This window comes from Perognathus longimembris, chromosome 6 (assembly GCF_023159225.1).
Source record: "Perognathus longimembris pacificus isolate PPM17 chromosome 6, ASM2315922v1, whole genome shotgun sequence".
Taxonomy (NCBI): Eukaryota; Metazoa; Chordata; class Mammalia; order Rodentia; family Heteromyidae; genus Perognathus; species Perognathus longimembris.
Window position 1 is genome coordinate 7,440,792 of NC_063166.1, and position 26,970 is coordinate 7,467,761.

At 44.1% G+C, this 26,970-nt stretch overlaps 1 protein-coding gene and 1 long non-coding RNA gene across 4 annotated transcripts in view; one reads left to right on the forward strand and one right to left on the reverse strand.

Moving 5' to 3' along the window:
- Positions 1 to 9,978, reverse strand: part of Ubr2 (ubiquitin protein ligase E3 component n-recognin 2) — an 82,502-nt gene extending 72,524 nt beyond the window's left edge. Inside the window, exon 1 of one of the 3 annotated variants that reach the window (XR_007211186.1) lies at positions 9,558 to 9,978. Coding sequence is in view for 2 of the 3 variants with exons in the window: in XM_048347763.1 (XP_048203720.1) it covers positions 9,558 to 9,635 (78 nt within the window). In the remaining variant the exon portion in view is untranslated. The remainder of the gene's footprint in view (positions 1 to 9,557) is intronic. The other 2 variants (XM_048347763.1, XM_048347762.1) reach the window with 2 other exon arrangements.
- On the forward strand, positions 6 to 19,774 carry LOC125352585. Its single transcript, XR_007211187.1, has 3 exons — positions 6 to 216; positions 4,584 to 4,591; positions 19,763 to 19,774. It is a non-coding gene; the product is annotated as an uncharacterized LOC125352585 (long non-coding RNA).
- Positions 19,775 to 26,970: the final 7,196 nt, after the last annotated feature.

The window sequence follows — 26,970 nt, forward strand, 5'->3', positions numbered from 1 at the left end:
AAAAAATAGAGAGAAAGAAAAGACAGTTTAAAGTAATGTCAATAAACTTAATTTGAAAAATTATGCTCAACTTTCTCTTAGGTCTAAATATAATGATAAACAAGAAACATTTTTTATAATATCATTGTATATCAGAATCTATTCAAATGCCAAGTATTTGGTATGTAAGTACTAAAGTAAAAATTTTCAATTCTACTTTAAAGCATGGATAAAATGGTAATGTATACCTGTACACCTAGCTACTCGGGAGGCTGAGATCTGAGGATTGAGGTTAAAAGCCTCAAATTCTGGTTAAATTCTGTGAGATTCCTTTTTTTTTTTTGGTGCTGGTACTGGGGCCAGAACTCAGTGCTTAGGTGCTGTCCCTAAGCTTTTTCAGTCAAGTATAACACTCTACCACTTGAGCCATACCATAACTTTACTTCCAAGTCTTTTGAATGTTTAACTGGAGATAAGAGTCTCACAAACTTTCCTGCCTAGGCTGGCTTCAAACTGCAATCCTCAGATCTCAGCCTCCTGAGTAGCTAGGATCACAGGAGTGAGCCACCAGCATCCAAGGTTTGTGAGACTCTTAGCTCCAATTAAACACCAAAAATCTGGAAGTGGAGTTGTAGCTCAAGTGGCAGAGTGCTGGCTGTGAGCAAAAAACAAACAGAAAACCTCAAGGACAGTACCTAGGCCCTGAGTTTAACCTCAGAACTGGTGTGTGTGCGCGCTCATGTACATACACACACACACACACACACACATAAATCAGCAACAAAACAAAAAAAAGAAGAAGAAAAGGAAAGAAGGAAGGAGGGAAGGAAGGGAGGGAGGGAGGAAGGGAGGGGAAGGAAGGGAGGGAGGGAGGGAGGACTAATGAGCTGTAAGCTCATCTAACTTCCTTCTAATGCTATGGTCCAGTGTTATTCTGCTCGTGATAGGGATTCTCATGCAACTTTGCCTATAAGAGTATAAAGTGAACATTATTAGCCAATATACTAGCAGTATTTCTCAGTGATTATACACAGACAGCTGGCCCAAAAGTCTTTCCGATGAGTTATACCTTTTTTATCTCCTGACTAATATGCCCTTTCACCTTTCTTCTCCCCACTAAGAGCAAACAAAAAGCCACATTTCTGTTCCCTAAAACTCTGGCATTTAATTACCTGTATATTTAAGATATCACACAGGCACCAATCAATATACCCAAAATTCAAGTCATGGTCTCCCCTCCCCCACCAAAATCGGTTGTTATTCTTCCTATTTCCCTATTTTAGCATCTATCTTGGGATCCAACCAGAAAGCCCTGGAAATCTTCCTTCTTCCTCACTCTATATCCAATCCATCATGTCTCATTAAGACTTCTAAATAATTCCTGAAGCCCCCAATTTTTTTCTCTGAAGCTGCCACCACCACTAACCTGGTTCAAATCTCACCCTCATCACTAGTAGTCCAATAAAATCCTAACTGGGATCCCCACTAGCTTGCCTCTCTGCAATCTGGTTTGTTGTTTTTGTTTTTTCAGTACTGGGGACTGAACTCAGGGCCTTACACCACTTTTTTTTTGGCCAGTCCTGGGCCTTGGACTCAGGGCCTGAGCACTGTCCCTGGCTTCTTCCCGCTCCGCCACTTGAGCCACAGAACCGCTTCTGGCCGTTTTCTGTATATGTGGTGCTGGGGAATCGAACCTAGGGCCTCGTGTATCCGAGGCAGGCACTCTTGCCACTAGGCTATATCCCCAGCCCGCCTTACACCACTTGATAAGCAAGGCAAGTGCTTGACACACTTGAACGATGTCCCAGCCTTTTGCTTTTTCCAACAGGGTCTCAAATTATACTTACCAGGCCTGAACTGAAATGCTCCTAGTTATGCTTCCACATAGATAGGAATAACAAGCAAACACGGTGTCCAGACTTTTATTAAGGATACTTTTTGCCCGAATTGGCCTTAATGTTCAATCCTCCCAAACTCTGCCTCCCTAGTAGCTAGTAATGTAAGTATAAGCCACCTCGTCCGGCTTGCACTTTGTTTTCTAACCTCACCAGAGTAATTTTTGTTTTATTTTATTTTTTGCCAGTCCTGGGCTTGGACTCAGGGTCTGAGCACTGACCCTGGCTTCCTTTTTGCTCAAAGCTAGCACTCTACCTCTTGAGCCACAGCGCCACTTCCAGCTTTTTCTGTTTATGTGGTGCTGAGGAATCGAACCCAGGGCTTCATGCATGCAAGGTGAGCACTCTATCGCTAAGCCATATTCTCAGCCCTCACCAGAGTAAATTTTTTTTTCCAGTTCTGGGGCTTGAACTCAGGGCCTGAGCACTGTCCCTGGCTTCCTTTTGCCCAAGGTTAGCACTCTACCACTGAGCCACAGCACCACTTCTGGCTTTTTCTATATATGTGGTGCTAAGGAATCGAACCCAGGGCTTCAGGTATGCGAGACAAGCACTCCACCACTAGGCCATATTCCCAGCCCACCAGAGTAATTTTTGTAAAATACTATTTTGATTATGTCAATCTGCTTTCCATTGTACTTAAGCAAGTCAAGTCCACTGTCATGGCTTACAAAGTCCCCCGTCTGCATCCTATCTTCAATCTTCATCAGCCCTGTCTGACCATTTCTCTCTGCTTTACAAAGCTATTTTTCTAATTATTCTTCAGATCTCAATTTGTTTCATTTCCTATAAAATGTTTACTCAGCCCTGCTCCATTCCCCTAGTTTTAAAACAGACCATGGCCTCATGAGCATTTAGTAAAACTGGTAAGTGAATACTTACAGTCACATAATACTGACTTCCCAAAAAGCTTTACCATATGACTTAAATAAGAGCAGAAAAAGGGAAACCCAGGCCTGTAGCATGGTTCCCATATTAATTAATCTCTAAAAACTAACCATATTGGCTATGAATGTGGCTTAGTGGTAGAGTGCTCACCAAGCATGCATGAAGCCCTGGGTTCGATTCCTCAGCACCACATACACAGAAAAAGCCAGAAGTGGGTGCTGTGGCTCAAGTGGCAGAGTGCTAGACTTGAACAAAAAGAAGCCAGGGACAGTGCCCAGGCCCTGAGTTCAAACTCCAGGACTTGCAAGAAAGAAAAGAAAACTTGGGCTGGGGATATGGCCTAGTGGCAAGAGTGCTTGCCTCATATACGTGAAACCCTGGGTTCAATCAATTCCCCAGCACCACATATACAGAAAACGGCCAGAAGTGGCGCTGTGGCTCAAGTGGCAGAGTGCTAGCCTTGAGCAAAAAGAAGCCAGGGACAGTGCTCAGGCCCTGAGTCCAAGGCCCAGGACTGGCCAAAAAAAAAAGAAAGAAAGAAAACTAACTACATCTTAAGGTAATTCACCCTTCATACCATTTCCTTACGTCTTTTCCCTTTATTTTGTCATTAATTCCTGACTTGCCAACAGTACCTAGGTTTTTATTTTCCATACTGTTTAGTGGAATTTACAAGCTATTTTGACTCTGAGGAGAAAAAAATCTGATGTCAGAAAATGTAAAATAAATGACTTACCTCTGAAATGCAGTTAACTAGTCTACAGCCATACCACCCTGACCATGCCCGATCGCGTCTGAAATGCAGTTAACTGAACTATTAACACAATTCATACATCTACTATTTAGTTATCTAAATTCCAAGCACATTCTTGCTAAATAAAAACCTATGTTCAAATGATGTTCAGTATCAGAAGTCAAAGTGAGCACTGAGCATTTCATCCTGTTACTGCAATCTTCAGCCAAAGATGTTCCTTCTAAAACTAAAGATGTTCCTTCTAGATCTTCAATTTAAATATTCATGAGGTGGCATAAACTTCCCAATCAGTTTCATGTTTAAGAACTCTCTAAATGACTAAATTTTTTTTATTTAAGTTCAGGAACTGGACAGAAGCTTGTAAATGAGAACAATACACTTTTATAGTTGAGGTGAAACTATCTTCTAAACAATTACTTCTGTGTCTGCTTTAAGTAGGAAGCTAGATAATACTGTTTAAAACAGCATCATTTCCTAGGAAACAAAAGATTTTATGTATGCTCTCCCTTCACAAAGTTTCTGCAAATCAGAATTTTATGCACATAGGAGCAAACACATATGGACATATATACTTTAAAAGTTCAGTAATTATAAAAAGGACAAGGGTTTTTTGTTTGTTGTTTTTTTTTAAAGAAAAACAATAGAAGGCAAAGAGTCATCAAGAAGCAAATTTAAAGCCTTTTAACACAGTTAAACGTGTTTGACCTCAGTGCCTCGAGCTAACTTGGCTTGTTCACTTGGCTGGCACTCTACCACTTAAGTCACGTCTTCACCCCTGCTTTTTGCTGATTACTTTGGAGAGTCTTTTCAACGTTTCTGTCTGGTCTAGCTTTGACCCATGATCCTCCAGATCTCAGCCTCTTGAAAACTGGGATTACAAGCTTGAGCCACTAGTGCCTGACATAATTTATTCCGTATCAATGAAAAATTCATCAGTATGTCTGAACAAAGTCAGACAATTTTAACTTACAACACAATAAAAGGTTTTACTTAAAAAGTATTGTCTTCCTTAAATTTCATGTTCTCATTTCTCCTCAAACCACACTTTGCAGAATTTTAGTCCAGAGAGAATAAAGTGCCTTCTAAAATAAATTGTGTACTTAGGTGGCTTCTATAATATACAGGCCAAGTTTGTTCATAAGCCTTCTCCATTAAAATTATTTGGAAGCAGAGCCAACTTCTAGTTAAGTAAAAGAAATCAATCACCTTACATAAAATGTATTATTACACGAATTATCATTTCACTATATTATTATAAATTATTAGCAAAATTTAAAAATCTAGTAAGAAAGATGTAAGAAGTTTACTACTGGAGCTGTAGTTTAGTAGTAGAGTGCTTGCTTTGCATACACAAGTGCTGATGCAAAAAAAAAAAAGTTTAATACTATTACATAAAAATTTAAACTCCAGGGTCTGGGGATATGGCCTAGTGGCAAGAGAGCTTGCCTCGTATACATGAGGCCCTGGGTTCGATTCCCCAGCACCACATATACAGAAAACGGCCAGAAGTGGCGCTGTGGCTCAAGTGGCAGAGTGCTAGCCTTGAGCAAAAAGGAAGCCAGGGACAGTGAGTCCAAGGCCCAGGACTGGCAAAAACAAAAACAAAAACAAAAACAAAAAAAACTTAAACTCCATCTCATAGACTTAGGCCCCATTACAGGCACTCAAGCCTGATTAAGCTTACCTATTTCAAATAAAAGGCCAGAAAAATGTATGACTACCTTTCAGGATAAGACTCACATACTTCTCAAAAGAAGTATATAGCTTTTCACATTAGTTTTTTTTTTTCTTCAAATTTTTATTATCAAACTGTTCACATTAGTTCTAACATATGCTGAGTGTGAAATTTTTCAACATGAAAAATTACTGAGATTCTAATTTGGCTCCATGTTAATTTGTCCTTATTTCACATACCAGTCTCATCTGAGTGCATGAGTAAAGTGTAGTTACTATCTTTTAGCCTCCAAAAGGGAAGTAAAGAAACTGTCAACTCATTCTACTGAGGTAAACATGTTATGACAATGTCTCCAGGAGCTTTCTGTTCATCAAGTGCTGAATTTAAGCTTTGGGACAAAAAGAAGTGCCATAAACACAAAAATGAAAGAATACTAGGGGTTAGTCTTTTTATCACTGCATCTAATTAATATTCTGTAGCCAAGTAAAATTATTTAACACTTGTTCTGATTTAAAATAAGGCTAAGCAAGATGCAACCTAATCAGAAAATAGCACTCACTAGTGTTCAATGGAGTTTAGAGAACTATATTAAGAAAATGTTTGGCAAATTATATTAAGAGTTGCATAGAGTGTTTACAACAAAAATAATTACTAAGGAAACTCAGCAATAAAAAACAAAAGCTCAATTGAAAAATGAGCAAAGAGGACACACAAGTGGGCAATAAGCACAGCAAAAGATGTAACATCATGAGTCATGAGGGAAATGCAAATCGAAATCATGAGAAAGCACTTTACACCCTACAGAATGCCTCTAATCAAAAGCACGGACAAGTGCTGGCAAGGATATGGAGAAATTAGAACCTCATACACTGCTTAGGAATATAAAATGATGCAGCCACTTTGGAAAACAGTCTGGCAGTTCCTCAAAAGAGTCATTAACATATGACCCAGCAATTCCATTCCTAGGTTTACAGTCAAGAGAATCAAGTGTCCAAGCAAAAAGATTTGTACACAAATGTTCATATATCCAAGACATGGACACAACTCAAGTATTTATCAATTAATGAATGGGTAAAACTTAGTATACCCACACAGCGGAATTAACATTTAGCAAAAAAGAAAAATAATGAAGTATTGATACATCCTACAATATGGATGAGTGGATGAACATTGAAAGCAGCTAAATAAACCAGTCACAAAAGACTACATATTGCATGATTCCACTTATATGAAATGTTCACAACAGACAAGTCTATAGAGACAGAAAATAAAACTAGCAGTTGCTTTGAATTGGGGAGTTTAAGAGAACATGGACAGGGATTATGATTAGATGTACCATTCCTTTTAGATGATAAAAGAAATTCTCTAAAATTGATTGTGGTAACAGTTATACAACACTATGAAAATACTAAAAAACACTAAGTTGAGTTTATTAAACTCAAAAATTTTAAAGCCAATATAGATCTAAAACTACCTAAAACATTTCTTTTTTTTTCTTTTTCTGAAATAATGTCTTGATATGTAGGACAAGCTTCTACAACACAATCCTCTAGGTTTACAAGTATGCAAAAGCATTTCTTTTATACTTGTGGAAAGCCAATATATATGCTTCCTGAATGATAACCACCCATTGGAATGTAATATAAGCAACATGTGGCAAAAAATATGACCAATCAAGAAGCATTGAGAAAATCTAACTTTAATCAATCTACCATGAAAAAGAGGACTGAGGGCTAGAGTAATACCCTAAACTCCCAATTAATAACAAGTCTTGGGCTTTGATGCTTTTCTATGAAAGGCATTTTAGTCAGAATGATTAAGACAATAAAGTGATTTTCCTCCTGATAAAAGTGTATAAAGTGGGTTGGGAATATGGCCTAGTGGTAGAGTGCTAGCCTCTTATACATGAAGCAAGCCCTGGGTTCGATTCCTCAGCACCATATATATGGAAAAAGCCAGAAGTGGCGCTGTGGCTCAAGTGGTAGAGTGCTATCCTTGAGCAAAAAGAAGCCAGGGACAGTGCTCAAGCCCTGAATTCAAGCCCAGGACTGGCAAAAAAAAAAAAAAAAAAAGTGTGTAAAGTGTGCTAACAGCAATGCTCACTGTATTTTTTGCATGGAAGTGGTCCTAAAACAGTCCAATTACAGAGGTCTAAATCCTGCAATAAATTGCGTGCCAGTGGCTCACACCTGTAATCTTAGCTACTCAGGAGGCTGAGATCTGAGGATTGTGGTTTGAAGTCAGCCAGGGCAGAAAAGTCCCCCATGAGTCTATCTCAAAAAAAAAAAAAAAAAAAAAGCCACTCAAAAGTGGTGCTGTATGCCCCAGGAGTAGCAAAAAATGAAAAATAAAATAAGTAAACTGCAATAATGGTTTTTTTCTTATTTACCTCTAAAACTTTCACTTATAATAAAGGACTATGCTAGAGCCCAAAGTGAAACAGTTTTGGAAATCAGATAGATATACATGGGTAATGTCAGGTTAGATTATATAGCTGGAAGAATATTGGAGTGATTTGTATCTTTTATTTGGAAGAGAAGTTGACCTTCAGTTTATGCTTTTATATTTGTTGAGAAATCCATTTAAAAGTAAACAGAGCAAGTACCAATGGCTCATGCCTCTAATGCTAATTATTCAGGAGGCTGAGATCTGAAGATCAAGATTCCAAGCCGGCCTGGGCAGACAAACCCAAGACACTCTTATCTCCAGTTAACCAGCAAAAAGCTGAAAGCAGAGTTGTAGCTCAAGTGGTGGACTGCTAGCCATGAGCAAAATGGCCAAGTGAGTTTGAGACCTAATATGGGGAAGGAAAAAAAAGTTGAGCAAAAAGTAGCTCAGATTGCGATCTTAAGTAAGTTCGAATGGATAATGTTGTGTTCCCTTTCCCTTAGTTTCCCCCCACTACATCTGCTGGAAAATTTCAGTGTACAAGAACCAAAAGCAATGTCCTCCAGCACAGAAGCCACTGAATCTATTTATAACTGGTTTACCACTGAAACTTCAATAACCTGAAGATGCTCTACTCACTTGATTACTTGCACTGTGCAAATGAGGGTAATGCAAGATGCAACCCCAGGACAGACACAACATTGGAGAATAAAAACATTACTTTGAGGCAAACAGATATCAAATTAGAAGACACATGGATAGCAAACAAAAAACAAAAAAAAACAAATTTAAAAACAGCTGTTACTATTTTCCTGTTTCTTGCTCAATACCACTTTCATTTTCTTTTTCAAATTTATTTGACAAATGGAAGGCAGACTGGGGCTGAGAATCCCCGAGTTGTGCAATACTAAGAACATACATGGAAAAATAAAAAAAAGATTTAAGATTTTAAAAAAAGCAAGTTGGTCTCTTTCGTTGCACATTTGGTCTCTCGTTCCAGATGTGTTTGAGAGGGCGCAGACTTTATAAACTGAAGGCCTTAGCGGTAGGGCTCGGGCTGTTCGGGTCCATTCATAATCACGGTGTACAATGCCCTACTGAGGTCCCTGTCCTTACTGGGGAAAGCTGCCTTCACGTCTGTTAAAGTGAGGAGGCTCTCTGCCACTGACACTAGAAGATTCCCAGGACACTTAGGAAGTTTCCACGGCTTAAGTCTGGGGCTCAATGGCTTCTGCTACGGCTTTGAACCAAAGCTGCTCGCTCAAAGTTACATAACGTCTGTTTTCCTTCCAACTTAGCCCGACTCCTAGAAAGATTATAATTCTTTTTCACTATCCCAGGTTGCACTCTTACATTTTCAGGCTCAGTAAGCGCGCCGAGACACTTCTTTCTAGACATGTATCAACGTGGTCCACTAACGAAATCGGCGCAAAAAACGAACAAACACAACAGCAAAAGCACGCCCTAGACGGATGGGGAAATGAGGGGACGCGCTGTCGGACTCCTCGGTGCTTTTGGGGGTGGTCCCACCAACAAAGTTGAGGCTCGCTTGCGGTGACATGCTTTGCTAGCCAGCGGAGACGCCGCTCCAACGGTCCCTGGACGCGGGATCCGGGAGGTAGCAGCGCGGGGAGCCGTGCCCCAGGCATCGTCCGCTCCCCCGGCTCCCGCACCGCCGGCTCCAGAGGTCAAGGGCGCATGTGCGGGGACGCCCGGAGCGCGCGGGGGAAAGCGGGATAATGGGAGCGCGGAGGGTTCGCTCGGCGGTCGGGGGGACGGGGACTAGAGGCGGCTGCAACCCCGCGCGGCTCCGGGAGCGACGGGCCGGCGCGGCGGCCTCCGCCGCTGTGCGTGCCAGTCAGGGCCCGGCCGCTCTGGGCTTTCCAGGAGTCGGTTCCTCCCTCGGGGCGCGGCCTCGGAGGACCGGACACCCCCCGGCCCCGGCCCCGGCGCCGGCCCCGCGCCGGCACTCACTCACCCCCGCGGTCTCCTCAGCGGAACATTCCAGCAAACTGTGGTCGATGGCCTGCACCTCGGGCTCCAGCTCCGACGCCATCTTCCCTCCTCCTCCTCCTCCTCCTCCTCCTCCCCCTCCTCCCCCTCCTCCGGCCCCGGCGCCACCGCCGCGGGCGCCGTCCGAGGGCCGCAGCCTGGCTCCGGCCCCCGAGGCCGCGCCGTCACCTCAGCCCCCCGGCCCGTCAAGTCCCCGGGGCCGTCCGGGCGGCCGCGGGAGGAGCTCGAGAAGGAGCGCAGAGGGCCGCGAACCGGCAGCTGGGACGCCGGACGCCGGTGCGCGCGCGCTCGGGCTCGGTGCCCAGAAGTCCAGTCACTGCCTCGTCCCTGACCCGGCGAAGGACACGGAGCCGCCCAGGCCTGGCACTCTCGCTGGCCACTACCGCGTCCCACGCCGGGAGAGGGGCACCAACACCCTGGAGCGGGAGCAGAGCAGTCTGGGTGTTGTAGTCCTCGGCCGGCCGAGTGGTGGCGCCCTAGTAGGGTGAGCCGGGAGAGCATCACGGGAGTTGTAGTCCGCCTGCTCTCGCAAGCTAGGAAAGAGCAAGATCATGAGGGAAATGAAGGGGTTTGTTGTTGTTTGTTTTTTGTCTTACAACCCTTATTGTTCGTTTTTGCTCCCCAAGATCAAAAAACAGTGCCCCAACACTCACGGTAGACCTTGAAGTACATATCAAAAGAATGAATGAATGCTGTTCTATTCCTGTCATCCGAATGGTGCATGAACCATCATACCCTCACCGTTTACTACTAACCAAGGGAAAGGTAAACAACATCCAGATTCCCTCTTCTTGGCTTGTGGGGGGGGGGGGTTAGGATGAGGAGGGGGTCGTGGGGCTTGAACCTCTGGGCCTGGGCACTGTACTGAGCTCTTCAGCTCAAGGCTTGCACAGTACCACTTGAACCACAGCTCCACTTCCAGTTTTCTGGTGGTTGAATGGAGATAAAGAGTCTCACAGACTTTCCTGCCCAGGCTGACTTTGAACCGCCATCCTCAGATGTCAGTCTCCTGAGTAGCTAGGATTACAGGCGTGAGCCACTGGCACCCAGCTGAAGAGCCAGACTAAAGCCATTTTGAATTCAGGCCCCACTTTACCACTAGAACCTGAGATAAGCAGGCCCTGTGAGCAAACCCAGGACAAGCTTATTAGGGCCCAGCTGGTCAAAAACTCTTAACTGCCCCTGGAATGCCTCAAAGAGCCCTGAGCCAATCAGATTTGTACCCGTGTCCTAATCTTGCTTGAACACCTGATTGCTGTAACTTTGTTTTTTTGCCTTTATAAGCTCTGTGCAATCGCAGCTCGGGGCTTCCTCCTAACCTCCACTGTGTTGGAGTGTAGGACGAGGCCTGAGTTGCAGCTCGCCTGCATAAAGCCTTGCTTTTGCATTTCGGAATGTCTGGCTCTCACTGGTCTTCTTGGTGGTCTTCTCAGGACTTAGGCATAACACAGTCTTATAACCCACTCTTGAGTCACACTGGCTGTGAAATTCATTTCCGAAGCTGATGCTAAGGAATCAGGAATGCTATATTCTGCAGAGTCTCCTAAGATTTGATTCCTAAATGGATGCTCTTATTGAATTAAGCATGAATTGTCCTGAGAACATACTTAGGGCCCTGATAAAATGAGCAACAGTGAAATATAATCATTCTTGTTCCAGCATGGTTAGGGCAGAGAAAGGCAAACCTCACAACATAGTATGTGAGCTGTCAAATAAATATCTTGGACCCATGCCTGTGACCAGGCAGTGTTTGTCCCTTCAGATCAGTGTGTTCATGGTCCACATGCCTGCCTCCCTCATCTTCGTAGAGCATATATGGGTCTGTTCCGTGGAATTCTTACCCCGAAACTAAAGCATTCATACGAGGAAGCTGGAGCTTGATTCTATCAGAACTGCCGGTCAGTTGGATCTACAGCATTTTCCCCAAGCAGGCAAAAAGCCTGCAGCCTGGCCCAGTGGTCTAAACATTAACCACTGCCCAAGAATTGTAATACATGAGTGTCCGGTTATATCTCCAATACTACCTCTTCTCCAGTTCACTAGGATCAGGCTCGCATTCTCCTCTCCAGATAGACTCCTCCAGGTAGGGTGTAAGAAGTCTTCAACCCCGGGGCCTTTTCAGAAATGACTGGCAGAGATGTAGAGCAACCAACTGGGCAGAGGTGGTCAAACACACCTTTTCTGCAATGACGTAAGGTGTCTGCAGGGGGCGCTCCGGTGCAGGGCTGACTTCCACAGTGCAGGGATGGTTTTCTTTCACAACACCTAATCTTAGCCACTCAGGAGACTGAGATTTGAGGATCACGACTCAGAGTCAGTGTGCGCAGGAAAGTCTGTGAAATTCATCTCCAATTAGCCACCAAAAACCCAGAAGTGGAGCTGTAGCTCCAGTGGTAGATCAGTAAGTAGTCTTTAGTACAAAAGCTCTGGAACAGTGCCTCAGGACCTGAGTTCACGCTCTAAGACCATCGTAAAAAACAAACAATGGAGTTTGCATGTGCTTTAAGCCCATCTCAGCCTGAGGATCAGAAACACATGAAGCCAGTGCTGGTGGCCCAGGCCTGTTATCCTAACTACTCAGGAGGCTGAGATCTGAGGATCAAGGTTCAAAGCCAGCCCGGGCAGCTCAGTGAGAGTCTTATCTTCAATTAGCCACTCAAGAACCTGAGGAGGATCTATGGCTCAAAGTGGTAGAGCACTAGGCACTAGCCTTGGGCACAAAGAGTTCAAGGGCTGCACCCAGGCCCTGAGTTCAAGTCCCACACACCCTCACAGACTTCCAAGCTACAGATGGCTCAGACCCTATACAAATTCTAATGTCTTTCCAGTCATCTAATACCTGGATGTAGGGCTGCCAACTCCAGTCAGCAATGTGGCTGTCCATATCCAAGCCTGCTTTTTTAGTGCAAGGGGACTTGAGGAACTAAAGCTTAGTCCTTAGTGAATTCCTCTGGGATTCAAAGTACAGTCAGACTGTACCTTGGAGTGTCCCTAAATTTTCCTCATAATTGATAGACTTCCTACTGAATTTTTTTAAAAATTAGTGGAAAACAGGGCTTCAGGCACAGTTGAATTACCTCTAATTAATATGTCACTGTTACAAGAAATAACTTCAGTACTGAATTAAGCCACTTATTGAAACTATGCTTTATTAAATATGAAGGATTGCAGGGTAATTGCTGGCTAAATGAAAGCAAACTAACTAAAAATAGGGTTGTCAGATTTAGGAAGTACAAATAAGGATACTCAGTTAAATCTGAATTTCAGAAATAATGAGGGGCTGAGGATATAGCCTAGTGGCAAGAGTGCCTGCCTCGGATACACAAGGCCCTAGGTTCGATTCCCCAGCACCACATATACAGAAAACGGCCAGAAGCGGCGCTGTGGCTCAAGTGGCGGAGTGCTAGCCTTGAGCGGGAAGAAGCCAGGGACAGTGCTCAGGCCCTGAGTCCAAGGCCCAGGACTGGCCAAAAAAAAAAAGAAAAGAAATAATGAATGCTCTGTGTGTGTGTGTGTGTGTGTGTGTGTGTGTGCGCGCGCGCGCTGTCTTGCACCCAGGGCCTGGGAGCTATCTTTTAGGCTTTTCCATTTAAGGTTGGTGTTCTATCACTTGAGCCACATCTCCACTGTATTTCTGGTAGTTAATTGGAGATGTGTCTTACGGACTTTCCTGCCTGTGCTAGATTTGAACAACAATCATATCCAGCCTCCTGAGTAGATAGGATTACAGGCTTGAGCCACTGCCAGATGGCTTGAATACTTTTTCATTGTGTGTCTCAACTATTACATGGAACGTAGTGAAAATTGTCTTGTTCTCTCCTCTCTGAAATTCAAATTTAAGTGAATGGTCATTTATTTTATTGGCGACCCTAAGGCAATCTAAAATCGCTCTACCCATCAGCATCATTTCCTAATCATTAAATGTAGGGCTTGAGAAATGTCTGTTTTTTCTTTTTGCCATCCTGAGCTTGAACTCAGGGCCTGGACACTGTCCCTGAGCTTCTTTTGCTCAAGACTAGAGCTCTACCACTTGAACCACAGCGCCACTTCTGGCCATTTTCTGTTTATGTGGTGCTGAGGAATTTAACGCAAGGCTTCATGCATGCTAGGCAAGCACTCTACCACTAGGCCACATTCTTAGCTGTGGGAAAGTCTTTCTATAAAGAATATATACAAGTCTGTGTGTTCATGTTTGCATGTCCAGATATATCTTGGGATGCTGAAATCCTGGTTCCAAGCCAGCATAGACAGAAAGGTCTGAGAGACTCCTTCAGTTAACCAGCAAAATGCTGAACTGGAGGCATGTCTCAATTGACAGAGTACCAACTGTGAGTAAGAAAATTGAGCATGCCAGGCGCTGGTAGCTCACAACTATAATCCTAGCTACTCAGGAGGCTGAGATCTGAGGATCATCCTTTGAAGCCAGCCCCAGGCAGGGAAGTTCATGAGAACCTTAGCTCCAATTAAACACCAAAAAAACTGGAAGTGGAGCTGTGGTTCAATTGGTAGAATGTTAGCCTTGAGCACAAAAGCTCAGGGACAGCACTCAGGCCCTGAGTTCAAGCCCCGGGACTAGCACATTTTTTAAAAACTTTACGAGTGGTCGTTAATAAATGTACTAGGTTGCCTTGAATACTTTTTCAATGTGATTATTACTACAGTGAACATGTAGTGGTGCCATGAGTGTCTGAAAGTACTTCTTCCTAGGGCGTGTTTGCCAGTGAGCCAGCTAGGATTCAGAGCTTCCCTTTCCTACCCCTCCTAGTGTGCAGGGTAGCAATGAGCTCACTGGCAAAGCCGATGACTCCCTCACCCCAGTGCTGGCAGCTGGATTCCCAGACCACATGATGTAGAACTATGATCCTCCTAATCTCAGCCCCCCGTGTAGTAATGATGATATCCACGTGCCACCTCACCCAGCTCTTGGTTGAAAAAAGTATATGATGGGCTAACCTGGAGCCATGATCCTCTCAATCCCAGCCTTTCACATAGCTCAGGTGACAGGCAGGTGCCATTAATACCCGATAGACTAAAAAAAAAGTCTACATTCATGAGTCACATTTGTCTGTGATTTTCTTTTCATTCTTTCTTTCTTTTTTCTTTTTTGCCAGGCCTGGGCCTTGGACTCAGGGCCTGAGCACTGTCCCTGGCTTCTTTTTTTGCTCAAGGCTAGCACTCTGCCATTTGAGCCACAGCGCCACTTCTGGCCGTTTTCCATATATGTGGTGCTGGGGAATCGAACACAGAGCTTCATGTATAGGAGGCAAGCATTCTTGCCACTAGGCCATATTCCCAGCCCCTGTGATTTTCTTTCTAATGTGGCATTTTTCAGATTCTGGTATCAATGTAATACTAGTTTTATAAAAATGTGTCTGCAAGCTTGCTTTGACTCTTGTACTTTTTTTTTTTTTCTGGTCCTGGGGCTTGAGCGCTAGGCCTGGGCACTGTTCCTGAGCTTCATTTGCTCAAGGCTAGCAGTCTACCACTTGAGCCACAGCACCACTTTGGGTTTTCTGAGTAGTTTATTGGAGATAAGAGTCATAGACTTTCTCCTGCCCGGGCTGACTTTGAACCACAATCCTCAGATCTCAGCCTCTTGAATAGCTAGGATTACAGGTATGAACCACTGGCACCCAACTTGTCTCTTGCGCTTTTGAAAAGCTTAACAGTATTGGAATTCTCTGGCCAGGAATTAAAAAAAATTATATTGTCCAGTGCTTGGCCCTGAATGGCCGTGCATCTTCTCCAAATCAAGTCCAAGCTTGCAATGAGGATACCTCCGCACAAACTCACCTGTTGCCAGCTTTGTGAAGTTGTGGTCTCAGCAGGCACAAAAGTACTATGGAATGAAGATGTATAAAATTTACTTTCTAGAAGCTTCAGGGAGCCGGAAAAAGGAGGAGAAGGAAAAGGAAAAGGAGGAGGAGGAAGTTAATTGTGTTGTTTGGACAAGAATTTAGTTCACCAGGCTATGTTTTCCTTCAACCAAACACAAGACAAGCAAGAGAAAATAGTGCAAAATGAAAGGTAGGTCTACTCGTCCTGTAGTCAAAGCCCTCCGACTTGTCCCCAGACTTCTTTCTGTGGTCTCTGCTGGGGTTGGAGAGCAGCTTTTCCACAGGAGAAATGTGGAGCTCTCTTTGAGTCAGAGGGACCATGAGCTCATCAACAGCAGTCACTGGCTCGGGTTAACGGTGAAGATGGTATATATTGGTTTAGTTCAAGACCTAATGGTGTGTCTCAGCTTATTTACTGCCTGAGAAAACATTGCATGGAAGGTCCTAGAAAGAGTCCAATATATTATGAGTGAAAAACTTCTGGCTATGTCTGCAAATGGAAATTGCTGTCTTTGGAAATTTAACTTCATCACCAGATAGGAAGAACTAGGTGACTAGGTGACTGTGACAATTATCCAAGTCTATAGCACAGGGGAGGTTTTGAAGTGTGTGTGTGTGTGTGTGTGTGTGTGTGTGTGAGACAGTACTGGGACTTGAACTCAAGACTTTGGCCCTGTCCCTTAACTTTTTCACTCAAAGCTGGTGTTCTACCGTTTGAGCCGCATCTCTACTTCCAGATTTTTGCTGGTTAATTGGACATAAGAGTCTCATAGATTTTCCTGCTTGCGTTGGCTTCAAACTGGAATCCTCAGCTCCTCAGTCTGTTGGTAAATTAACTAAAATAGGACTAGACCTTGATATCAAGAGCCCAAAACAGCTAATAAAGGCTGCAGAAACACCTCTGGCCACTAGGGGGACTGAATGAAAGGCTTGGGGAAGAAGAGGCCTTGGTGCTGAGAAAATGCTCAGCATGGAGGTAGCGGGGACTGCCATCCACACAAAGACCAGAGGCAGTACTACTTCTTCTTGTGTCTGCTGGTCATGGGACTTCACTCAGACCCCGTGTGCGGTGCTCTTTCTTAGCTTTTCCGCTCAAGGCTGGCACTTCGAGCCACAGCTCCCTGTCTTCTACTATTCTGGCAAGATTTTGTTAAAGAAATGCAAACTAAGATCTTTCAGGATATGAAAGAACAATGCCTAATTAAGGGAAGTAGAATGGATAAATAGGAACTGGTCTTTGAGATTGGGCACTAAATGTAGCTCTGAGATTCTGGCAGCCTACAGAGAAAGAGAAAGCCGGGTTGTGCGATGTTCCCAGGGTCTGGGCGTGCTGGGGGGTGGGGTGGGGAGGAGCCTCTTAGGTCGCTTTCTCCATCCTGCATGGGTCACGCATGTGAACGTCACATGGGGCTCTGGTAGATGTCCCACGCACGTCCGGGTGTGGCGCTGTCCATCCCCTGGGCCTTCCCTCATGCACAGCCTAGGGCCCCTCATTATTCATTGGACCTGAGGGGCAGGTTCAACTCCCCTCTTCCCGTCAGAGCTTTCTGCTTCTCTGCACTTGCTCATGCCCCATGGGGAACCCCATCCCATACAAACCTGCCCAGTTTTTAAGTCTCCTTCAAGCACCCACGTTCGTCTCCAACCAACCCCTCTCATGTGACCCCCACTGCACCCCGAGGCCTCTTAGAGCAGTTCCACATAGGCAAATTGCCCGTCATCCCATGAATGAATGGCGTCCACTACGGCTCCACCAGGAGACTAGAAGTATTCCCTGAACATGAACTTGTTCTCTCCCACATAGAACCCTGGAATTAGCATCGTAGAGCGTGAAGATGAAGCCTGACAACTGACATGACTACCATGTTCTGATTTGACCTAGGCTTTCCCCGTGTTAGCCCTAACGGTTCAGCATCAGGAAATCACACACACACACACACTAAAATAAAATAAAATATAAAGAAAGATACAAAGAGGGCTGGGAACTTGGCCTTGTGGTAGAGTGCTTGCCTAGCATACATGAAGCCCTGGGTTCGATTCCTCAGCACCACATACATAGAAAAAGCCAGAAGTGGCGCTGTGACTCAAGTGGTAGAGTGCTAGCCTTGAGCAAAAAGAAGCCGGGGACAGTGCTCAGGCCCTGAGTTCAAGCCCCAGGACTGGCAATAAAATAAACAAAAAAGATGACGTGCATTGTGTCTGAATACAGAGATTTGGCTTGGTGTTCAGTCCGCCAGTGACTTCTCGCTGCACTTTGATCCCCTGGAGGAGGTTTTGTGTTCCCTTCCTAGTTCTTCTCATCTCCTCCTATGTTATTTTAAGCTAGAGCTTAATTTTTAATAATTCAGTAATGAATCCTGTTTGAGCATTCTTAATCCTCTTGCTTAATTCTCTTTTACATTAAGGGTTTAAATCGTGAAGGGAAGGAGCCCAACGATGACTGGGTCATCTTTCAGAATGTAGATCCCCAAAGGCAGAGGAACGAGAAAGTGCATGCAAGTGAGTGGAACCCACATTCGTAAAATCGGGTCGGTGCTGCTGGAGTCTTTTTACTCCCACTGCCCTGCCCTGCCCAAGAATTAATCTTTTTTTTTTTTTTTTTTCCTGGTGCCTGTACTGGGGCTTGAACTCTGGGTCTGGGTTTTCTTTTTTTTTTGCCAGTCCTGGGCCTTGGACTCAGGGCCTGAGCACTGTCCCTGGCTTCTTTTTGCTCAAGGCTAGCACTCTGCCACTTGAGTCACAGGGCCACGTCTGGCCATTTTCTGTATATGTGGTGCTGGGGAATCGAACCCAGGGCTTCAAGTATACGAGGCAAGCGCTCTTGCCACTAGGACATATTCCCAGCCCATGGGTCTGGGTTTTCTTTCTTAACTATTTAGCTCAAGGCTCACTCTCTACTACTTGGTCAACAGCTCCACCTCCCGCTTGTTTTCTGTTTAACTGAACATAAAAGTCTCTCAAATTCATCTGCCCACACTGGCTTCAACTCCCAGTGCTCAGATCTCAGCCTCCTGAGTAGCGAAGATTACAGGTGTGAGCCACCAGTCTACTGGTGGCGGTGACAGACTCTCCACTGAGGAGAACTAGAGGCTGAAACTGGTGGCCAGCTTGCCACCCCCCCCTTTCATCCCACAGGATGTGACCATCAGGAAAACCACATAAACAAGAAAGTGGTTGGAAAAGCCACTTGTTCTGACCATCCTCTTTGCCTGGTCTGCGCCACAAGTCACATTTTCCAGTGGACTGTGGGATCAAAATGGGGGGAACCCCCTAACTATGTACTTTTTAAGGAGATTTTTTTAATTTAAAAATAAAACAGTTATGTTCATTTAAGACGGTTCCCCATCTTGCAGCAGATTTACATTTTTTCTTCCCCCATTTAAAGCCTATTTCCTGAAAAATGCTCAGAAGATTTAAGTGTCTAAAATTTTCCAAGGCTTTCGTCATTTATTAGTTTAATGCTTATAAAAATGTCAGTCCCAAGAAACTAGCATAAAAGAGAATGTTCATCTGAATTTTCTCCTCTGACTGACTTCATGGATGACATGATGAAGAATTGAAAGAGTAAATGTCACCCTGCACCGGTGGCTTACACCTGTAATCCTAGTTACTCAAGAGGCTGGGATCTGAGGACCAGGGTTTGAGTCAGCCTGGGCAGAAAAGTCGGTGAGAAAAAGCCAGAAGTGGTGCTGTGGCTCCAGTGGTAGAGTGCTAGCCTTGAGCAAAATAATCTTAGGGACAGTGTCCAAGCCCTGAGTTCAAGCCCCAGGGGCAGGGAGAAGATTGGATAGGTTTTTATTTCTCTGTCAATTCTGATGGATAGCTTCACTGAATAAAGTAGCCTAGGTGGTCTGATGTCTTTGAGACCTTGAATTGCATTTTTTCCTTACCTTGTATTTAATGCCTGTGTTGGGAACTCTGCTGTTATTATATTGGGCTTCCCATTGTAAGTTACTTGTCTCCTCTCTTTTATAGCTTTTGATATTCTTTCTTTTCCTGTCTATTTAGTGTTTTCATTCTAATGTGCTAGGGATATTTCTTTTCTCATGCTTCCTGCTTCAAGTTCTAGAAGCCTCTGTCATACAGATGACACTCTCAAGGTTGGAGAAGTTTTCTGTCATTATTTTGTTCAATAGGTTCTCATGGCTTTAGTTGTTTTTTTGTTTTGTTTTGTTTTTGCCAGTCCTGGGCCTTGGACTCAGGGCCTGAGCACTGTCCCTGGCTTCTTTTTTGCCAAGGCTAGCACTCTACCACTTGAGCCACAGCGCCACCTCTGGCCATTTTCTACATATGTGGTGCTAAGGAATGGAACCCAGGGCTTCATATATACAAGGCAAGCTCTCTTGCCACTAGGCCATATTCCCAGCCCTGATTTTTTTTTTTTTTTTTTTTTTTTTGCCAGTCCTGGGCCTTGGACTCAGGGCCTGAGCACTGTCCCTGGCTTCTTCCCGCTCAAGGCTAGCTAGCACTCTGCCACTTGAGCCACAGCGCCGCTTCTGGCCGTTTTCTGTATATGTGGTGCTGGGGAATCGAACCTAGGGCCTCGTGTATCCGAGGCAGGCACTCTTGCCACTAGGCTATATCCCCAGCCCCCTGATTTTTTTTAAAGAGAGCAATTCTATTATTTACCACCATGAGAACTGGTATGGGTCAGAAGGAAAATATTTCAAGTTTTACTCAATGAGCTCTTGGAGAATTTATCACGTCCTGTGCTGGGCACTGCTGGAGATACAATGATTTAAAAAGCTGATCTGACCTTAACATTGTGTGCATGAAACTGCAGTGATTTAAACATAAAGGGTTTATTCCTTTACAGAAAAGAAGTCTATAGGAGATGGTCCAGGGATGGAATAACAGCTTCACAAAGTCCTGAATTGTGCCTTCCTTTGATTTTCGTCTCCATTATCCTTAGCCAGGGGCTTCCATCTTGAAGGTTTTTTTGTGGTCCAAGACAGCTCTCTTAGCTCTCACTGTCCCATCTTCACCTCAGACAGCAGGAAGAGGGATGCCAAAAGGGGTTTACCTTCCCCTGAATCTACACACACACACACACACACACACACACACATACACACACACACACACACACACACACACACATCAGTAATCTTCTTGGAAGTACCAGAAAACATTTCTCTCACTGTTCTGGATCAGCGTCTGGTTGCGTTAACATATTCAGCAAGAGAAGTTAGGAAATGTATTTATTTATTTATTGTGAGACTGGGACTCAAACTTAGTACCTCTGGCTTTTGCTCACTGGCTAGCGCTCTACCAACCTTGCCATGCCTCCAACTCCAGGAAATGTAATTTTTTTGGGGGGGTGGAAATGTAATTTTTATGTGGTTGATTTCTGACTTCAGATTTTTTTCTCCTCTGAGAGTCAGAATAGCTTGTAAATTACATTAAACAGTATGGAAAATAAAAAACCTAGGTACATGGGCTGGGGATATAGCCTAGTGGCAAGAGCGCCTGCCTCGGATACACGAGGCCCTAGGTTCGATTCCCCAGCACCACATATACAGAAAACGGCCAGAAGCGGCGCTGTGGCTCAAGTGGCAGAGTGCTAGCCTTGAGCGGGAAGAAGCCAGGGACAGTGCTCAGGCCCTGAGTCCAAGGCCCAGGACTGGCAAAAAAAAAAAAAAAAAAAAACCTAGGTACTGTTGGCAAGTCAGGAATAAATGACAGAATAAAGGGAAAAGACTTAAGGAAATGGCATGAAGGGTGAATTACTTTAAGATGCGATTAGTCTTCTTACTTTTTTTTTTGGCCAGTCCTGGGGCTTGGATTCAGGGCCTGAGCACTGTCCCTGCCTTCTTTTTGCTCAAGGCTAGCACTCTGCCACTTGAGCCACAGTGCCACTTCTGGCCATTTTCTGTATATGTGGTGCTGGGGAATTGAACCTAGGGCTTCATGTATATGAGACCAGCACTCTACCACTAGGCCATATCCCCAGCCCGAATTGTTGGGTGTTGACAGCTTGTATGTCTGCAATAGGAAGTTAAAATGAACCTGGGAAACAACACGAAGGCTTGGAAAGACAATAGTATTTGGGGGAGGGCCAAGCAAGGCAGTTTGGAGGAGAAGAAGAAGGGGCCAGTGCAACGTGGGAAGGACAGAAAGAGCCAGGATTTGAACTCCCTTTGAGGCAGATAGGATTCATAATCATGGAAATGGGGAGAACATCTCAGAAAAGGAAGCAACTTGCATGGAAACCCAGCAGCTGAACTGTGCAGTCCAGCCTTGCGAAGGATTAGCAGTTCAACCTGTCATTGAACCGGGATGTAATGGAATCATAGCCTAGAAAGGAGGAATAGTGCCTGATTTTTTTTTTTTGAGAGGCAGCAGTACTGGGGTTTGAATTCAGATCCTAGTACTTTTTTTCTTCTTCTTCTGTTGGTCGTGGGGATTGAACTCAAGGCCTGGGCACTGTCCCTGAGCTCTTTTGCTCAAAGCTAGCACTCTGAGCCACAGCTCCACTTCTGGTTTTTTGAGTAGTTAATTGGAGATAAGAGTCTCACGGACTTTGCTGCCTGGGCTGGCTTGGAACCTTCATCCTCAGAACCCAGCCTCCTGAGTAGCTGGGATTACAGGCGTGAGCTACCACCACCAGGCTCTCCTAGCTCTTTTTTTGCATTGGTTTATTTTTCCAGAGAAAGGGTCTTATGTCTCTCGGGCCAGTGCTGGTCTGAAATCAATCTTCTTCTCTACAGTTTCTGTGAGCCACCACTCTGAGCATGTTTGTTGAGATGAGGTCTCACTAACTTTATGCCTGGGCTGACCTAGAACCACAGTCCTCCTGATCTCTAACTTCCCACTTCTAACAGATGTGAGCCGCTGGGTCTGGCCTATACTGATTGAGTTTTATAAATCATCCAAGGCACAAGTGATTCTTTGCTGGGATACAATGTGAGTTCTGAATTCACCTTCCAGTTCTGGGAACTGAGGCTTCCACATTCTGTCCTCGATTTACATGGTAGAAATGATTGCAAGATTCACTCCAATGACTTGCCTTAATTTTATTGTGACCAATGTGTATACAACAACAGTAAGAGAAATAAGTACAGGGGACGCTTTTAAGTCCACAGTCCAAGGCGATTAGTCACAAATTTGGGAGAAAAGAGGCCTATAGATTCCCTTTCCTAAATATTAATTGTTTAGTTCACCTCTCATCCCTGATCTAAACAGACCTTAAATTGCTCCTTCCTACTATGTTCTCATAAAGGATTATAAACCAGAGAGGAGGATGGTTTAAACAAAGCAACCAGAAAGTAAGCAATCTTCTTTTCCTTCTCTCTGGCTCCCAGCTTGTTTTGTCTGTTAGGGAACTTTCCTCTTCAAGGTCAAATAGAGGTCACTCTTTGCTTTTTTTTTTTTTTTTGAGGTATGGGTGGCTTCACATAATTTGCTCATTTTTACTGCTGAGAAGAACCATCCATTTGCCCAAATAACCAGGACCTCCCCAACATAGAGACTGGGGACAGAGACCCTGGAAAGTCTGGGCTTCATCTCATCAAATACAAAGCTAACTAGTTCAAATCTCATTAAATGTTAGACTAACACAGCAAGACTACAAACACTTGCAATTTAGAGAAAGAAGATGGAAATGTGACACAGAAGTATTCTAATCACTGAGTAGAATAAATCGTACCAACATGATACTAAAACTGTCAACGAGGTGGAAAAAGGGATGAAACACCATTAATAATATAACAGCAGTGCTTATTTTTTCACATGAGGAAAATTCCATTACAACAAACAGCCCAGGGCTTTCAAATGGCTTTTGTTCAAGATCACTTATAAAGAATATATTGCTAGCAATGATATTTTGGATCTGAAGACAAAATCTATCTGATATTTTTTAAAGGAAGAACCATCAGAGAGAGGGTAGTTACCATAAGGTTATGTGTGAATAACCTCTTCTATGCCAAGTTTAAAAACAGACTCCAGCTGATGGCGTATGCCTGTAATCCTAGCTACTCAGGAGGCTGAGATATAAGGATATTGGTTCAAAGCCTGGTAAAAAAAAGTCCATGAGACTCTTAGCTCCAGTTAGTCACTAGAAAACCGGATGTGGCAGTGGGGTAGAGCACCAGCCTTGAGTAGGCCCAGAGTTCAAGCCCCATGACTAACAAAAAAACAAAACAAAAACACAACGAACAACAACAAAAAGCCCCAGACTCTTCACCTGGGTGTGCAATTTGCTTTTCCCTTCAGAAAAGCACGAACTACAAACCTTTTGCAGGTTTCAGAAGATTCCTTTTTTTCCTAGTATCAGTTTTGAGCTCAGGATCACAAGCTGGCTTGGTTTGCTTGTGGCTCTACAACCAGCCTTTTTTTCGCCAGTCCTAGGGCTTGAACTCAGGGCCTACACACTGTCCCTGAGCTTCTTTTGCTCAAGGCTAGCACTCTACCACTAGAGCCACAGCATCACTTCTGGCTTTTTCTATTTATGTGGTACTGAGGAATTGAACCCAGGGCTTCATGCTCGCTAAGCAAGCACTCTACCACTAAGCCACATTCCTAGTCCTACCACCAGCTTTTTGCTGGGTATTTTTGGAGATGGAATCTCATAAACTTTTCTGTCCTGGCTAGCTTCAAACCATGATTCTTGGGTTTCCTGAGTAGTTAGAATTACATGCATGAGTCACCAGAGCCTAGCTTATAAGACTTTGTTTGTTTCATTTGTAAATTGCCTTTGTAGGATTCATTTTCCTTTTGGTTCCACTATGATTTGGGTCTTACTGGAGGCAGCTTTTTTTTTTTTTTTTTTAAAGCCCATGGTGTGTACAGAACCTCCCAGTAAAGCTGGAGATTATTTACTTATTTATTTTTTTGGCCAGTCCTGGGCCTTGAACTCAGGGCCTGAGCACTGTCCCTGGCTTCTTTTTGCTCAAGGCTAGCACTCTACCACTTGAGCCACAGCGCCACTTCTGGCCGTTTTCTGTATATGTGGTGCTGGGGAATCGAACCCAGGGCCTCATGTATAGAAGGCAAGCACTCTTGCCACTAGGCCATATTCCCAGCCCCAGCTGGAGATAATTTATAAAGAATAGAAATTTAGCTGTACACTTGCAGCTCACACCTGTAATCCTAGCTACCCACGAGGCTGAGATCTGAGGATCACTATTTGAGGCCAACCCAAACTGGAAAGTCTGTGAGACTCTTATTTCCTCCAATGAACCACCAGAAAACCAGAAGTAGAGCTGTGACTCAAAGTGGTAGAACACTAGTCTTGAGCACAAAAACTCAGGGATAGCGCCCAGGCCCCGAGTTTTAAGCCCCATGACTGACAAAAAGAAAACAAGAGAACAGAAATTTATTTCTTACAATCTGGAACCTAGAAGTCCAAGATCAAGGTGCTGGCAGATAACTACTCAGGGGGCTGAGATCCAAGCACCAGGGACCAAAGTCAGTCTGAGCAGGAAAGACCTTAAGATTCTTATCTCCAGCTAATCAGCAAAAAAATAAAGGAAGTAGAGCAGTGGCTCAAGTAGTAGAGCACCAATCATGAATGAAAGAGCCAAACCAGGGTGCAAGGTCCTAAATTCAATATGCGTGCGCTCTACCACTTGAGCCACATCGCCACTTCCGGCTTTTTCTGTGTATGTGGTGCTGAGGAATCAAACCCAGGACTTCAGGCATGCTAGGCAAGCACTCTACCACGAGGCTACCTTCCCAGCCCCAAACTGCTAGTTTTACCTTTGGCATATAAGCATTTTTTTTTAGTAGTGATTTAAACTAGTTGATGGTGTTTTTTTTTCCTGTAGTGCATAGAGAGAATCTACTAAATAACCTGCATTTACAAAAACTATGACTTAAACTGAAAACCTCTTCATAACTTGGAACCCATTTTCTCCCTGGCTAGAAACTTGCCTGAGATGCAGATAGCAATCTCTTCATATTACTAAACACAGCCCAGTTGGGCCTCCAGTCTTGAGTAAAGCCAACTCTCTCAACACCATTCTGCAGAGCTGGAGTTGATGGGAGTGACACTATATTATCCTGCTTTATTGGTTTTAAAACAACAGTTCCATAAACATTTATTTTCATTGCTTTGGTTGTTACAGACTCAAGGACAGCCAAGAAGTGAGGGTTTAAGATCCTACAGCCCTGTGTTTCCAGGCTTTTCCTTGCCACCAACGCCTGTGCCTTCTCCCGTAGCAAGAGGCTCTGGTCACACCCAGATCTACGCCCCTTCCTTTGGTCCTGTCGCCTTTTCAGGCTTCCGCCTGCATCACTGGGCAAGCAGATGCAGGTGTGGTATCTTCAACCATGCTCTTTCACTCTATCCATCAATGTCCCTAGCACTTAAAATGCTCTACCTTTCATATACATAAGACGAAAAAATTAAGGTGGGACTGTGGCTTAGTGGTAGAGTACTTGCCTAGCACACATGAAGCCCTAGGTTCGATTCCTCAGTACCACATAAACAAGAAAAGCCAAAAGTGGCGCTGTGGCTTAAGTGACAGAGTGCTAGCCTTGAACAAAAGAAGCTCAGGGACAGTGCAGGCCCTGAGTTCAAGCCCAGCACTCCCTCCAGCTCCCCCCCCAAAAAAAAAAATAAAATAAAAAGAATTATCTGGAAGATGTCACATCTTTTAAGAATTACAAAACATATTGTCTTATATTTTTTCCAAAATGTGAATTTTCTCTCTGAGGACATACTTTCCTTTCCAAATGGGTCATAGATTAAAAATAATCCCAGCTGTTTCGATCCAGAAAAATTACCCTTAGCACACTACAGAAAGAATGCCCACTGGCCCGAAAACATTTCTTCTGGCTATGAATTGGTCACATTTCCATTTCCATTCAGTACTTATTTGTTCCTGAGATAGGTAAATAACCCATGTAGCATAAGAAGTGGTCTCTCTCTTGGGAAATCTAACGGCATTCTGGACAGTGTGGATGGTTGAAAGGGGCCAGGAAGGTATTGAAGGGAGTGGATTTGGGTTCAGGTTGGCCTGGTTGCAAATTGATGTGAGTTATATAATTTCTTGGAGCCTCCATTCCTGTCTGCATCTGTAAAATGAGGATAATGATGATGATATGGGAGCTGATTAAATTCAAATAAAAATGCATTTTTAATGTGTAGCACAGTCAGGCACCTACAAAGTGTTCAATAGATGCTGAATTTTACTGCAGATAAAGTTTTGATCATTTGTGTCACTAACTCAGCTGGCTCATTTTTTTTTTTCTCAGTAGCAAGCTTTGAACTCAGGGCCTCAAATGGATATACAACCACTTGAGCCTTAACTGTGCCTTGAGCCTTGAGCTGTGTGTGTGTGTGTGCTGGTCCTGCAGTCTGAACTCAGGTCCTGGGTTCTGTCCCTGAGCTTCTTTAGCTTCTAGTGCTCTACTACTTGAGCTACAGCTCTACTTTTGGCTTTTTTTTGGGGGGGGGGCGGGGATTAATTGGAGATAAGAGGCTCAGGGACTTTCCTGCCCTGGTTGGCTTTGAACCTGGATCCTTAGACCTCAGCTTCCTGAGTAGCTAGATGCCTGCTTTAGTGGTGTTTTGTTGTTTTTTAGAGTCTTGAGGCC